Raw genomic sequence first — 14,843 nt, 5'->3', positions numbered from 1 at the left:
GGCGAGCGGGCGTACCGCGAGCAGGTCCAGCGGGAGCGGCTGCCGGATTTCCTCTCCGGCCCGGAGCGCCAGGCCCTCCGCGCCGCCTGGGTCCCCTACGAGGACGCCGTCGTTGCCCCCGCGCGGGGCAAGGCCAAGGCCCCCGCGAAGGGCCCCGCCGAGCCGGACGAGTCCCTGGCCTACTGGCCGGACCGCTCGGACACCGAGGTGCCGCCTCTGGACCTGGGCTGGACCGACACCGGCTTCTACCGCGGCGTGAGCCGCGTCACCCTTTTCACGCACCCTCCCAAGGAAGAGAAGGCCCCGCACCTGAAGCAGGTGGTCAGGCAGATGATCCAACAGGCCCAGAAGGTAGGCCCGGCCTCGCCCCCCACGCGTGCGGGGGGGTCCCCTCACCTCACAGCACATGCCGCCGCCTCACCTCTAGGAAATGGCCCGCAACCCCCCCCCCGCCCCCACTTCCTCCCCGCTTACCTCGTGCGGCTGCCGTCGAGGCCTCTAGAGAGGATGTCTGGAGCACAAGTTATGTGCAGCCCACGACGGTCCTCAGCCATTTTCGCCATTCCTCAGTCCCAGCTTGGTCGTGTTTCTCTTGGCAAAAGCTTTGTCCAAGTCCCAGACAGCTGACCCGACCCTTACCTTCTCCTGGGGCTACACTGAAGCTCAAGCAGCCTAGAATGAGTGCAGGAAGCTATTGCAAGGGCCAGCTGTGGCCTGACACATGCTGGGCACCCATGACAAGATACAGGCCCTGCCACTCAGGAAAAACAACAAACCTTCCACTTAGCCCCATCCTCTGTGCTTTTCTGAAAGGAGGAAGTGTTTCCAGGGTGGCTGGTTAGAACAATGGTGTTCTAACCCAGTGTGTGTGAAGCAGAAGACCACTTAAGGGTGCCCTCCCTTACCTGGGTAGCGTTTCCAGGTAAAACTTAGGCTATTCTGTTAAAGTTGAATGTCAAATAGCAGCTCTTCTGTGTGCATGTGTCCCAATTATCACATACCAGTACAAAGAAAAAAAGTTATTTGTTGTTTATCCAAACTGGGAATTAATGGAGCATTCTGTATTTTCATTTGCTAACCCAAGCTCCTCCATCAAGGGTTGTAAAGAAATAGGGACAGCCTTTAGGTGCTCAGATCAGAATATGCAACAGGAGGCTTGAGTTCACCAGGCTGCTTGCGTGTCTGTGGCCATGTAGACAGGAACACGTATGATCTTGTCTAATTCAACTCTCTTTAGTATGATTGGAGCCTCCTTTCTGTTGGAGGCTGAATGTGCCTGAGAAGGGAAAAGCAAGCCAGGAAGGGCAGGGGTGAGATTCCTTTTCCTGGGAAGGTTGATCTAGGTAGTTTGCTAGATGGGTCGCCAGAGGAAGGGTTAACTTTTCACTATCCTTGCTTCTGCCGTCATTGTTCCTTGCCTGACTGAGCTTTCTTTGTATATTGCACTTCGTAGAAGAAAAAGACAAGCTTGAACATAGAGGAGAGGGAAAAGGAAGTAGGTGGCAATGCTGGGCAGCAGGCTGCAGCTAGGGTCAGGGGTCAAGTTCATGATGCAATAATAACAAAGGCTCTATTTAGCACTTCGTTATATGCCAGCCACAAATGACTGCATTTTTTCATTTGCTTTTCACAACCACTGGTTTCAGGTAAGTATTGTCCTTACTTTTGGAAAAGAAGAACCCGGGATCCAGGAGAGTTAGGTATAGGTTGAAGGTTACATATACAGCTAGTAAGTGACTGAACCAGGATTCGCATACCAAAGCTCTTGCTCTTCACCACTGTGCTACCCTGCTCCTCTTTTTTTCCTCAAGTAATGGTGTGGTGGGATTAAGCAAGGAATTTGGATGGAGCTAACCTGGCTCTAATCTGAGGCACAGAATGTGTTATAAGAAGGGGAACAAGGGGCTGGGAAGGTGGCTCAGTGGTAAAGCGCTTGCCTTGCATGCCTGAGGCCCTGGGTTCGATTCCTCAGCACCACATAAGCAGAAAAAGCCGGAAGTGGCACTATGGCTCAAGTGGTAGAGCGCTAGCCTTGAGCTGAAGAGCCAAGGGACAGCATCCAGGCCCAGAGTTCAGGCCCCCACAACCGGCAAAAAAAAAAAAAAAAAAAAAGAAGGGGGACAAGGGACCGCAGGGGCTTCTAGTCCCAGGTGGGAAGACAAGGCTATCCTGGGAGTGGGGTTTTCTCAACTCTTTTTTTTTTTTTTTTGGTCGGTTGTGGGGCTTGAACTCTGGGCCTGGGCGCTGTCCCTCAGCTCTTCAGCTCAAGGCAAGCGCTCTACCACTTGAGCTACAGCGCCACTTCCGGTTTTCTGGTGGTTTATTGGAGATAGGAGTCTTACGGTCTCTCCTGCCCGGGCTGGCTGAGTAGCTAGTGAAAGACCCCCGACTTCGGGTGTCCCCCAAATCCGGACCTCCCTGCCCCAAGCACCAGTCAGACGACACCAGATGCAAAAGGCACGAGGATTTTATTTGGGCATGCCCAGGTTCCCAGGTGCACGTGACCTCGAGATCCGCAAGGTTCGGGTCAGTGTCTGGGAACCCCGAGCAGTCCCGGGGATGGTCCTTTTATGGGACCCCTCTGTCCGTTACAGGAGTGCCCGTGCTTTTTCAGCCAGTAAATTTAAAGTGTTACAACCTGGTCTGCACACAGGCAGCCAATCCTTTTAAAACAAATCATATGTTTTGGCCAATCACTGTTCGAGGGGGTCTCCGGCCCTTGGTATGAGGAAGTGACCTTTGTCCGAGTCAACGCCTGTCAAAAGTTCGCTCACACCAGGGGGCTGACTGCGGGGCGGGATTAGTTAGTAGGGTGTGGGCTTATTGATTAACTGGTGAGGTTAGTTATCAAAAGGGGGAATATGGGGGTAATATAATTTTCTTAGCAAAGCATGTTACAGAAGCCAGAAATAGCGTGGTTAGATACAAAACTCTGTTCCCCTAAAAAAAAAAAAAGGAGGCTCAGGGCCTGGTTGGTTAGGGAGGGGGTCTTTCACTAGGATTACAGGCGTGAGCCACCAGCACCCGGCATTTTCTCAACTCTTTACATATTTGCCAATGGAAACTTCAAAAGTTGTGAGCCAGTCCAGATATTAAATGCGAGTTATTTCCCGAGTATCTACTACAGTCCGGGCATCATTCATAAAGAAGATCCAAGCTGTGACCTTTGCCCTTCCAAAGTTTACTCAAACATTGGGACTCTGGAGGAAGGAAACAAGCTTTTAAGGACAAACATACCTAATTTGGGAAGGCTCCTAAGGGAAGTGTGTTGGAGAAGGAGAGAAAGAAACAGGGATGGGTAATCTCTCAGTAAGAGGCCTGAAAAGGAGTGAGATTTTTTTGGCTCTAGAAAACACCAGGAGGTTTGGCAGCAGAGCTGTCCAGGTGGGAGCTGAGTATGTTTGGAACTTTGGGGGAAATGGGACTGTCCCCTGGGAACAACAGCTCTAATCCACCCACCTTTAGGACCCTCTAGGCTCTTCTTGCTCTTAATAACTTCCCCTCATGTCTGTGTAGCATCCTGTTTCACAGGCAAAGAAACAAGCATAGAGAAGGAAAGGCGCTTGTCCAAAGTTTATATGGCTGGTTAGATAAGACCTAGATCCCTGGGCTGTATTCTCAAGGAGGCACCTTATGACCACTACCTGGCCCCATTCCCCCACTCCAGCTTGTCCAGCTGGCAAGCAACCTCCCCTGTTACGGAATTAGAGTCTTCCTCCTCCCCATTCACCCCCAGGGAGGGAATTTCCTTTGTTCCTGGGAGAGTCCGGCTGCCAGGAGCCTGGGTGGGGCCATCCATGAAATGGTTTATGTGTAGAGACAGTGGAAGGCAAGCAGAAGTATGTGCCAAAGAGATCTGGGTTTTATTTCATTTAGTCCTTGGAGTAACCTTCTCTGGTGCTATCATTTTTGTTCCCAAATGATGAACAGGAAATTAAGGTTCATAGGAAGTTGTCTTGATTTGCCCACAGTCAGAGCCTGGAAAGGGATCTGCCGTTCTCTACCTGCTTCTTTGGGACAAGGAGGAAGAGGCCTAATTAAGGGATACTTTGTAAACATGGTTGAGGCTTGGGGGAGGAGCTATAACTGTGGTGGCCAGTGGGAAAGCAGCCCAGCAAGTGTGGAGGTAGGCAGGCCCCTAGAAACAACAGCCCTAACCCTGTCTGTGTCCCTCCAACTCCCAGGCCCTCTAGGCTCCTCCCTTTAATAACTACCCCTCCTGTCTGGGTATCATAGGCAAGGAAACTGAGGCATAGAGAAAGAAAGGTGCTCATCTGAAGCTTATGTGACTGTTTAGATAAAGACCTAGATCCCTGGACTGTTTTCTCAAGATGGCATGAAGGGAAGGTCTTGGAGTAGATGAGTCTAAAGTACTACTCTCTGGAAATGGCTGAAAGTCCTTCCCAAACTGTGCTGCTGGATAACCAGCATCCAAAGATTCGGCAGTATTTACTTATGGGGTAGATTTCCCTTCCCCTGAGAAACCTGTTTATTTTTGTGTCACTTAATGATGTTCTTTATCTGCTTAAACTAGCTTCAGAAAGGAGGCCTTTAGAGACCCACACATGAGTGAAGCCCTGGCCTGTGTTAGGGCAAGTTGCAGCTGCTTGGGAAGGCAGAGATCATTGAAACTGCCAGGGAGTGTCTGACAGGTATGACCGCTTGTGGACTGGGATGCTCTGGGTTCTTGTTTTTGCAAAGCCAGAGTAAGAGGAACAAGCATCAGTAATCGCACCCGGCTGGCAACTTGGGAAGGATTATGTGTGCATCTCTTTAGTCACCAGCCAAAGATTTGGAGATCTACTGTGTGCTAAGTATACATTAATTTAAAAAAAGACAACATATAAAACACACCTAGGGTCTTAAGTAGCTTAATAGTCTATGCTAACCCATCATTATAATTCAGTATGATAAATGCCCGAGAAGAGGGTGTCATGAAGCAGGTAGGGCATTCATCCAGTCCTAAGCCAAGTTAGGAATGGCCTTTAAAGTTGCATGTCTGAACACAGAAGGAAGGATGAGATGGCATCATGCCCTCTGCCTTTCCTCTTGCTTGGGCTCCCTGTGATCAGCAGCATCCTTTCTTTTAAAGGCTACTCAGTAGATTCAACAAGTTATTACACTTCAGGATCTGTGGACAACTCAAAAAGAAAAAAAAAATATCCTTCACCTCAAAAATGGATGCTTGACTCCTACATTTCTGGGTCCCACCACCGAACACACCAGCTACCCAGCCCCTCAGACTGTCTGATTTCCTTGCTTGTCTCCATAACTGCTAGGCAAGGTATTGCCTTTGTTTATCAGGGGAGATCCACAAACATTCAGTGACATCTCTAGACCAAGGACAAGGAGATGACACAGCCTCCCTAGGTTTTGTGTTAGGATTACTTGTGACACCACAAACTTTTACAAGCACAGCTGAGGAGAGAGGCTGCTGGGAGAGGGGGTTATTACTAAGTAGAAACTTTTTTTAAATTCCTGTTGTAGGTAATAGAATAGACTTAGCTATTTAGTGGAGAAGGGAAGTGGGGAGAGCAATCAAGTTGATCCCCACCCTGTTCATGGGATTGTCTTCTATCCTAATTTGGCTGAGAAGCTACCTTTTCCTTGTTATTTCATCATGTTCCCAATCCAGAAATTCCATGTGGCTTGCTTCCATGTGGCCTTGGCTGAGAGCGTAGACTCTCTCCTTTGCAGGACTACAATGGTAGCAGGTCACTGGGGGTTGATGACCTTTTGAAAAACAGGTCTGTTCCCTCCAGGGAAGCAAATGTCTGGAGTCCTCCCTGCTGAATTGCCCATGGGAGATGGGACCTGGGTTTCCTTTAGTCCCCATCATGAAGGAGGCAGACATGCTCTAAATGGGGAGGGGGAGGAGTGTCAGAAGGATCTGGAGAATAGCTCCAGAGCAGGTGACATAGGCTGGGTAGAGATCTGGACTGCTGATGGTGCCCCATAGGATGTGGCAAAATCCTGGAGTCACCAGTTCACCTCACCAAGAGACCCATCTTGAAGATGGCAGCCTTTGTCCTGAGTAAGGCCACTGTCTTTCCTGAAGAACCTCAGTGGACTCTTTCCTGTCTGCTACATCCAGGAATAGCAAAACCTCCTCTATACCAGGTATGATGCTGGGCATTGATATACCAAGATAAAATTCACACACACACACACACACACACACACACACACACACACACACATACATACACACACTGAGCATTGATATACCAAGATAAAACACACACACACACTATACATACACACACTGAGCATTGATATACCAAGATAAAACTCACACACACACACACACACACACACATACACACCTACCTCTAAATGGTTTACATTTGAAAAAATGTCCTGGTTTATCGAATCAGAGTCAGACAATACACTCACACCTCACCACCTTGCTGGAGAGCTGGCCCCAGTTCCTATTCCTGATGCTTCCCTCCCTCCCTTCGTACCCACTTCTCCCCTTCCATCTCACAGGAACAGTGGCTTCAGGAGCTTTTAAGCTGCATCTGAGAAGTGACTTAAATGCACAGAGTAAAAGGAGGCCTCTCAATAGTCTGGGGACCTGCAGCTACCTCTCTTTCTCTCACATAAACACTCTCTCTTCTTCTGCCATTACCCAAATTATTGTTCCACACAGGCCTTGTTTGGGAGGCACCAGGCAGTCCTGGAATCCTGGTCCCAATAAGGCTGGTGGATAATGGCCCAATGCAGACCAGCTCCTGAGAATAAGGACTACATAGCCCTTCGGGGTTCTTGCCCAGCCTGTCCAGGTATCCTTGGCAACCATGGTTTTGTATATGGGGGTTCTGTATCTTTTTCCTGCTGAATCATTGATCCCAGAAGCAGGGAATCCAGAACAATGGAGCTCTTCCTTTCTGGTCAGGACAGAAGACAGGCTGTGGTGTTAAAAGATCTAGTTTCTGTCCTGATGTAACCTAGCTAGGTGCTTTTCAGCAAATCTCTTCCTTCTCTGTGTTTTCAGACTAGTAAAATTGAGGCGATAATGTCTAGGTTTCTGAATGGTTTTAGGAAAATAGAAATGGTGTGAAAGGTAGGATACTGCATGTAAATGGTAGTAGTCTGGAAAATAACTACCACTTTCTCAGAGTGTGGCTGAATTTCCTCCCAGGAAGCTGGGGTGCCCCACCCAAGCAGTTAGAGTTGGGAAGTTAGGACAGGGAGGGCCCTGGCAGGTGTGCTTCCTGTTTCCTCCTCAGATCTCTGCCCACCTCCCTTCTTGAATCCATCTGTTGGCCTGGATTTGGTGACACTTGGTGAGGACAGCTATGTATCTGCCTCTGAGCTACCTGTAGGAACCTGTGGCACTCAAATCCTCATGCCAGCATTTTCTCTGGGATCTGCCATGGGCACAGAGGTATAAGACATGAAAGAGGTGTGGAGGCTCCCCGGGTCCTAAATCCAGAGGCCTCTGAGAATGATCCTCAGAATTGCTGGGCAGCTTACACAGGCCCAGCCAGAGCCTCGGGCACTCTGGAAAGACTCCCCAAGTCCTTGGACTCAGGAGATGGAGACCTGACACTTTCGTTGGAGTGGGCCTGTCCCATTGTCCAGACCTGGGCCTAGGCGTGGTGCCGAGTGTGGTTTGAGGCCATTCTCTTCTTGAAAATGGAGGATAGGCCTGGCCCCTTGGAAGTCTTATACATTAGGTCCCTGAAACTCTTGACAATGGATGGTTCCCTCAGAGATCAAACAGAGGAAGCAGAGCCTCAGGAAACTTCTTTGGAACCTGTTAGTTTCATGGTGGCTTTAGTTCTATGAGGCAAAGCTCTCACAAGACTGAGGCCACGGCCAGAGGAAGGAGTCTAGGGCCGGTAGCTGGGAGCCAGGGAGTCCTCACTCCTGTACCGGCCAGCTGTTTTCCTTGCTCACTGGGCAGTCTTGAACAAATCATTTGATTTTGCTGGGCCTCTATTTCTGCATCTCTTAAATGGGGATCATTTTTGCTGTCTTGTTTGTGTTTACAAGGTTGTGCTGAGAATCCAATGCAAGGCTCTGAGAAAACCTTGGAAAAGGTGAGCGATATATGCACAGAAAGGGATTTTTCCACCATTGAGAAAACAAACAGGTGTTGTGTGTGTTTGCTTCCTTTGGCTACTGCAGTTCCGCATCTTAGGAGGGATGCAGTATTTTCTCCGAGTCTCAGGAAAAGTATGACATTACAGAGCTCCTAAACTGCTGGCGAACTGAGATCCTACCCAGGTGTCAGCAAAGCACAGGTTACCCTTGAGAATTGGCCTTTGAAACCAACTCTTTCCTCAAAAACTTCCAGAAACACTCAAAATATATTTATCGCCAAATATATTTTTCCCAACCAGGCCCTGGTTATCTCACAGACTAGTTCTGGAGTCAGACAACTATGCGACTGTTCTCTGGTCTGACTTGGGTGGAGTGAGGGACAGAGGGTTCTTCCTGCCCAGCAGTACTGGGGAGGTTACACGGGGACACAGAGTGTGGGAAGCTCTGGGAAAACCTGTTTTGTCCTCTTCAGTAGCCACTTTCTGGTACCCCGGGGTTTGTGCCTCTTCCCTGACTGGTAGAGGAGATCTTTTGGGGAGTCCCAGCCCTACCCCCACCCCCACCCCTCCATGCTCTCAGCTCTGGGATGCTGGCTCACCGTGGCTGGCTGCCAGCTCCAGTGCCTGCCCTTGGAGTGGAGTGTACAAAGTGGAACCTGTTCTGGGGCCAGCATCAGCAGAGCTGGGACGGAGGAAGCAGGGCAAAAAACAAACATGCAAGGCCGGGCCCTAGCTATCACCTGCCTCCTTTCTAGCACTGTTTTCCTCTGCCGATCACCAGAGCCATCCCTGCCCAAGCCCAGGTCTCCCCTACCACTACCACCATGTGCCACTGGAACTTTCTCCAGCTTTCCTTTTTCTTCTCTGATGGCTGTGGGTCTGTGGGCCCGCTAATGGTCTCAGGATCTTAGACCTGGCCAAGAGCCAATGGCTTTTGTAATGATGAGTCTCTGGCCCCAGCTCTCTAATGACCTGTACACCCATCCCCAGCACAGCGTGTACACTGGTCATTCTGCCTGGCTTTGGAGGTTCTGGTGGGGTGTGTGGGAAGCTCTGGATTAGTGGGGTTTTTGCTTCTTTTTTTTTTTTTTTTTCATCAGTGAGTGAGTCAGGAGTGGAGGAGCAGAAGCATGGACCAGGACTTTTCCATCTGGGAATTTTTCAAGGACAGATTGTGAGTGTCCTTAACTCCTCCCAAGAGAGTTTCCAAACTGCCTAGAAGATCCCCCATTTCAGTACTCACTCAGCTTATTTTACTGAGGACCTACTGTGTGCCAGGTACAGATGAATAAAACAGGAATTCTACCCTAAGACTAATGGATCAGAGAGAAAGAAAATGAATTTCAGTATAGTGGTGCTAGCTATTATTTATTGGGCATTGAAGTGCTGTACCTTTTATTTTTCGTTCATTGGAGGGCTTGTTTGTTTATTGTGATAGTGGGGATCCAACTCAGGCCCCTGCACATGCGAGACAAGACAGGGTTTCTAGCACTGAGCGCCATCTCCAGCCCTACTAGCCAATTTTATTTAAACATAATGACAACCCAACAGCTTTCTATGTTACAGATGAGGGAACTGAAGGTCAGAGAGGATAAATAAGGTCATAATGTCGGTAAATATTAGAGCTGGATAGGAGCCAAGATGAGTCTGATTCCCAGACTTGGGCACAAGTATAGAGTTCCAGGGAATTGACAATCTAATCAGCCAATTTTTGCCAGAGCAGGCAAAAGGGTAGGGCTATATACAAACCTGGGGCATGTGGACTCATCCTATTCTTTGCACACAAATGGCTCCCAGCTACCTTCCCCTACCAGACCCCTCCCTGCCCTCTCACCTTGCCTCTCTGGGGAAGCCTTCCCAGAGCCCATCAGCAGGCCTTGGTGGCATTACCCCCGGAGATGACAAGCTGTCACCTCCAGTTGCCCTGCCCTTATGGATCAAGTGGGAGACATTTCTTCTGCAAGACGTCTTGATCCCTGCCTAGCTCTTCCACAGAGCCGAGAGCTCAAGGCCATAACCCCAACCAGCCAAGGATCCTAAAACTCGTTTGTGTATCTTTATTGGATTTTTTTTTAGCAGCTGATTTATCTTCCTAATTATGTTTGGCTTTAAGCTAATGTTAAAATGAGCTTGCATTAGATAATTTTCACTAATTAACACCAACTTAGTGCAGGGGAAGTCATCCCAGAAGCATGCCGTGGGGCAGGGAAAAGCTGGCCTCCGATCTTAAAAAGAATTACTATGCTTACTCCCTGGTGGGTCACGTATGCTTCTTCACGGCTGAGTGAGCTGACCTTGTGCATGTGCATACATCTGTCCTCTTTCTCTGCCATCAGGCTGGTCTCCTCTGGCTGTCCCTTTTCATTTCAACCTCTGTCTCAGCTTGAGGATTACCTCACAGGATCAGATCCGAAGGATGGGAACCCCAGGAGGAGGACATGACCTGAAGGGTCAGAAACCTAGCCCCTGAACTGAGGCTGAGGGATCTAAAGAAGGATGGGGCCTGGCTGGGCCCAAGTGGGCACCAGCCACTGCCAATGCAGCCAGGGAGCCTGGTGTTTAATGATGTCTCATTAGTGAGCCCAAAACAGCAGAATGTGACTACAGACAGCTGGGACACCTCGGCTGACAAAGAACAGATGCCCTACTGGGGCAGGTGGGGGCAGCCTGGCAGCCCAAACTACATCCTCTTGCTATGGGAGGAAGCTGCTGTGTGCAGGTGACCAAAGGAGTGAGGACCATCAACCATCTCGTGGGCAGATGGAAAGACAACCAACCCATGGCCTTGACAAACATAGGCCTGAGCAGATGTGTACCTGGGGAGGGTTTGTGCTGGGGGAGGGGGCTGTCAGATAATCCTGAGATGCTTTGGAAAGGGGAAAGCAAGGTTGTCAGTGCAGAAAGAATATTCCCATAATCCCAGAGCTGGAGAAGCATTAAGTTGTGGCATCATCCTGCTGGTGTATTTGGAGAGCAGGCTAACCTTAGGCAGCACAAACATGGGGAAAGTGGAAGAACACATCTTTGGGACAAAAGTACATGAAAGGTCTTCAAGTGCTCTCTTCAGGGCCTACAACTTGTTTCTATCAGTAGTCAGGAGCCGTATCAGCTATGGGCAGAGAAATGACATGCTAAGGTTATGTTGTAGGATCTACGTGATGGGAGGGAGAACCACTTGGACAGGTAAAGTGATTGTCTATCAGGCCGACTATGAGACTCAGCATGTGCCAGACAGGGTCAGGAGGAAAGACTACACTTACCTAGGTTGAAGGTATCATCACAGTTGAAGAACCATGTGGTATCTTCATAGATGGACTTCAGAGAGGTTTACCTGGTCCCCACACAGCCAGTGTGGAAAGTCTGATTCCAAGTCTGCTCTTTCCCTTACTGCAGTACACTTTTGGACCTGTGGGGATTGATATGTCAAGTCCAAGGGTGGAAAGAAGCAAAGGGGTGGAGATCAGTGGCAGGCAGTATTCTGTGGGGTCTTCCTGCTGGGCTCTCCCTCCTCTTTTAGTTCAGGCTACATGGAAGAGAAACTTAAAGCCCATCAGTTATTCAAAGAACATCTTTGTTTTGTACCTAGAGAACTTTCCTCATCCATGGCCAGACTTAGGTAGTCATTTTCTTAGAGCTGTGTGTGTGAGCTCAGTGAGCACCTGTAGATGCTCAGCATTGATCAGCCAACCGCCTGCTGCAGGCTCCTCAACTGTGCAGCCTTTCCCCTTAATTCACATTGTAACCTTCCTGTTAGGTACAGCATTGCCTAGGCCTTGTGGACCCAAGAATGTCTCTGCATGAGTGTATACCACAGAGCTATTCGGGGCTGGCTCCCAGGAGCTGTGGCCCCACACTGCCACTCCTCTCATTTCTTCCTCAGAAGTGAATTGAGGGCCCTAAGTGATTGAGAGTTTTTACATACAACCCACTGTCCTATAGCCCTTGCTCCCTCATGGGGACTCTCAGAGAAGGGATTCTGCAGTCAAAGATGTTGGGCAGACCTAGCATGACTCGCTGCAGTAGGAAGGGAAGGGAATGACTGTCCTCTGGCCCCAGACAAACCAGCTCTCCCCCACCCTGTTGGAAGCTGGACAGGTGACTATTTTCTACATAGTAGCTGCTTGGCCTCTTGTCTCCCCTGAGGGACTTAGGACTGGTCAATTCAGATGGGGGCCCATAGCAGTCTCTGTGACAAAGAAAGGTCATTGCCAGAGTGCTAGCAATCAAGTTTAATGACCCCCCTCATAACTCCCCAGCCTTTGCTGGGACTTGATGGTGTGCTCACACCTGAACCTCCAACAGCCCTGGGATATAAGCACAGCCCTGGGAGGCTTGTCAGATAGGTGTGGGAGGAGCACAGTCAAGCCCTAGGCTCACATTCTTGTACATAATCAGCAGTAAACTACCCCCCCCAATCCTTTCTCTTTCTCCCAGAGGACAGATGACTATCACCGCGTACCTCCTGGGTTAACAGGGCCTCAGGTCAACAGGCTTGGCTTGTAGTCTTTAGCTTTTTCTGCTGAATAAGGGAGGGGTGGAGTTTGAGATCTTACTGGTACTTGCTTCAGAGCCTGGAGCTCTAGGCCAGATTTGATCTGACCCAGTAGCTTTCTAAGTCCCTATCACCTGGGGGTAACAATTTGTTGATTACAGAAAAGCCCAGAACTGGTGTCAGAAGTGAGGCTTTAGTCCCAGCTCTCCCAAGATCTAGCTGAATAGGTTAATGCCTTCTGAGGTTCTTACTACTCTGAGATTCTTTTTTTTTTTTTTTTACTCTGAGATTCTTGAGTCTGCAATGTCTTCAAAGGTAAGAGGCCAAGTACAATCGCACCGAGCAGAGGGCAGGCCTAGAAGCTTCCAGGGGGCTGGTGCAGCCAAGCTCCACCTCCAGGCCTGGCCCTCCATCCCCTGAAAGATTTGTAGAGACAGTTGCTGTGTGAACTGCTTGCACCGTCACCTGGCCTGGTTTCTTTGGACTTTTCCCCTTGGTTTATTCTGTCTTCCATCAGGGCTAGCTGCTCCTTTGAGGTTTTCAGTGGGCAGAATGAAGGCTGAGCCACCAGACCTTTGAGCTGTTGCCAGAGCCACAGCCCCCTTCTCTGCACCCTTGAGGAAGCACTTCAACTCTGCTTTCAACAAAACAGTCTAACCAGGAATCCTGCTTGACATCTTTCATTCTCTTTTGCCCCAGTGCCTTGCCATTAATGAAAGAAAAAGAGTGAGACTGCAAATAAAGCAGTAGACATGAAATTTCTTCCCATGAACATGGAGAATGGACTGAGTTCTGCTCCACGGATGGAGGCGTTTCATGGGGAATGGAAGATAATAAGAACAAAAGGAGTTGAAACTCCCTCTCATGTGCACATGGTTGGGGGATGCACCATTTGACCCTCACAGGAGACTTTTATCCAATCACTTGGGGTGGTACTGCTGGCACTGGTGGGCACCAACCACAGATGCTGCTAAACATCCTGTGCCAGACAGAGCAGCCTCCACAACAAAGCCCTAGGCAGCCCTGAAAAATCACTTATGCTAGTAGACAAGCCCTGTGTTAAGGTGACCGGAGGCCATTGTGTGGGACCCAAAATGAGGGACCCAGGTGGCATGGCCCGAAATGAAGCTAGAGGGGAAGAAAGGGACCAGCCATAAGGCCCCTCAAAGCCAGGTCCTGTGGCTTGGACCTCCTTTAGGGTAGCAGAGCCTACTGTTTCAGACTTGTTTTAAGGAACTAATGCTTAGAAAATGAATTCAGAGGACAGAGGCAGAGCAGGAAGGACAGCCAGGAGGCTTTTTCCCAAGTTCAGCCTGAAATGAGAAGATCTTGAGCTAAAATGGCAGTACTCCTGGGAACAGCAAGAAGCTAACCCTGAGAGGGCTGGGGCAAGCAGGGCTGACTCAGTGACTGACTGGAAAGAAGCTGGTGGGCTTAGGTTCTTGACAAGTCTGGGAAGATCTGATTTTGGAAGGGCCCGAGAGACAGGCTGGGGGCATGCCCCAGCAGCAGCCCGCTCTGGGCGTGGACATCTGACAGAGTCCTGCACAGTCTAGGTCATCCAAACTCACCAGGGCTGCAGGGCAAGGTGGATCTCTTGTCTCCATCTTTGTTCTCTTAATGGCAATTAAGGAATCCCAAAAGAGAATCTGCAAAGCTGGCGGTGTAATTAAAGTTGAATGGCAGATAGAGGGGCATTCTGGGGCTCCCTAACACTTCCCCCGCCCCCCGGCTCCCCCTCCTCTGCCCTCACCACCTGGGCAGGCTATCAAACGAGATGATGAGTTAACAAAACGTCCCGGGAGAAGTACTACAGCATCAGACCCTCTTTGCCAGCGTGTCTGCGACAGCTTCTAAAAACGACTGCCAGCTCAAATTAACCTCTCCCCCAGCGTCGCACATCAATAGACAACCAGGTGAACGATGCTGGGTGAGGTGCCAGCCAGGAGAGGGACAGGATTTTTCTCTTCTGATGCAGCCCTGGGTTACTGAGCCTGTAAAGTCCTTTTCTTAAAAACCCAATTTCCTTGCATCTACCGTACACCGGGAGCCTTGAAGTTAGTGTTGACATGGGGAATCACGTGAACCCACTCGGTGCCGCAGCGGAGGGGGGCAGGGAGGCTGGTTTCCCAGGCCTAATGCTGAAGAGCTGAATGTCAAGCCAAGCCCTCAGAGACCAAAGCGGAGGGTAATTATCACTTCTCCACAAGTAGATTGCAGGAGTCAGTGAGCAATTGATTTTTTTTTTCTACTACAGATATTTCATTGTTTAATTGGTAGTGACACAGATGACTGGCTCT

The 14,843-nt window shown here is 49.6% G+C and overlaps 1 protein-coding gene across 1 annotated transcript in view; it reads left to right on the top strand.

Moving 5' to 3' along the window:
* Fam83f (family with sequence similarity 83, member F) overlaps positions 1 to 14,843 on the top strand; it is a 30,360-nt gene that overhangs the window by 649 nt on the left and 14,868 nt on the right. Inside the window, exon 2 of the mRNA XM_013024784.1 lies at positions 7 to 351. Coding sequence (XP_012880238.1) covers positions 7 to 351 — 345 coding nt within the window. The remainder of the gene's footprint in view (positions 1 to 6; positions 352 to 14,843) is intronic.

This window comes from Dipodomys ordii, unplaced genomic scaffold (assembly GCF_000151885.1).
Source record: "Dipodomys ordii isolate 6190 unplaced genomic scaffold, Dord_2.0 Scaffold79, whole genome shotgun sequence".
In the NCBI taxonomy this organism is placed as follows: Eukaryota; Metazoa; Chordata; class Mammalia; order Rodentia; family Heteromyidae; genus Dipodomys; species Dipodomys ordii.
This window is presented reverse-complemented; position numbering and strand designations above follow the sequence as displayed.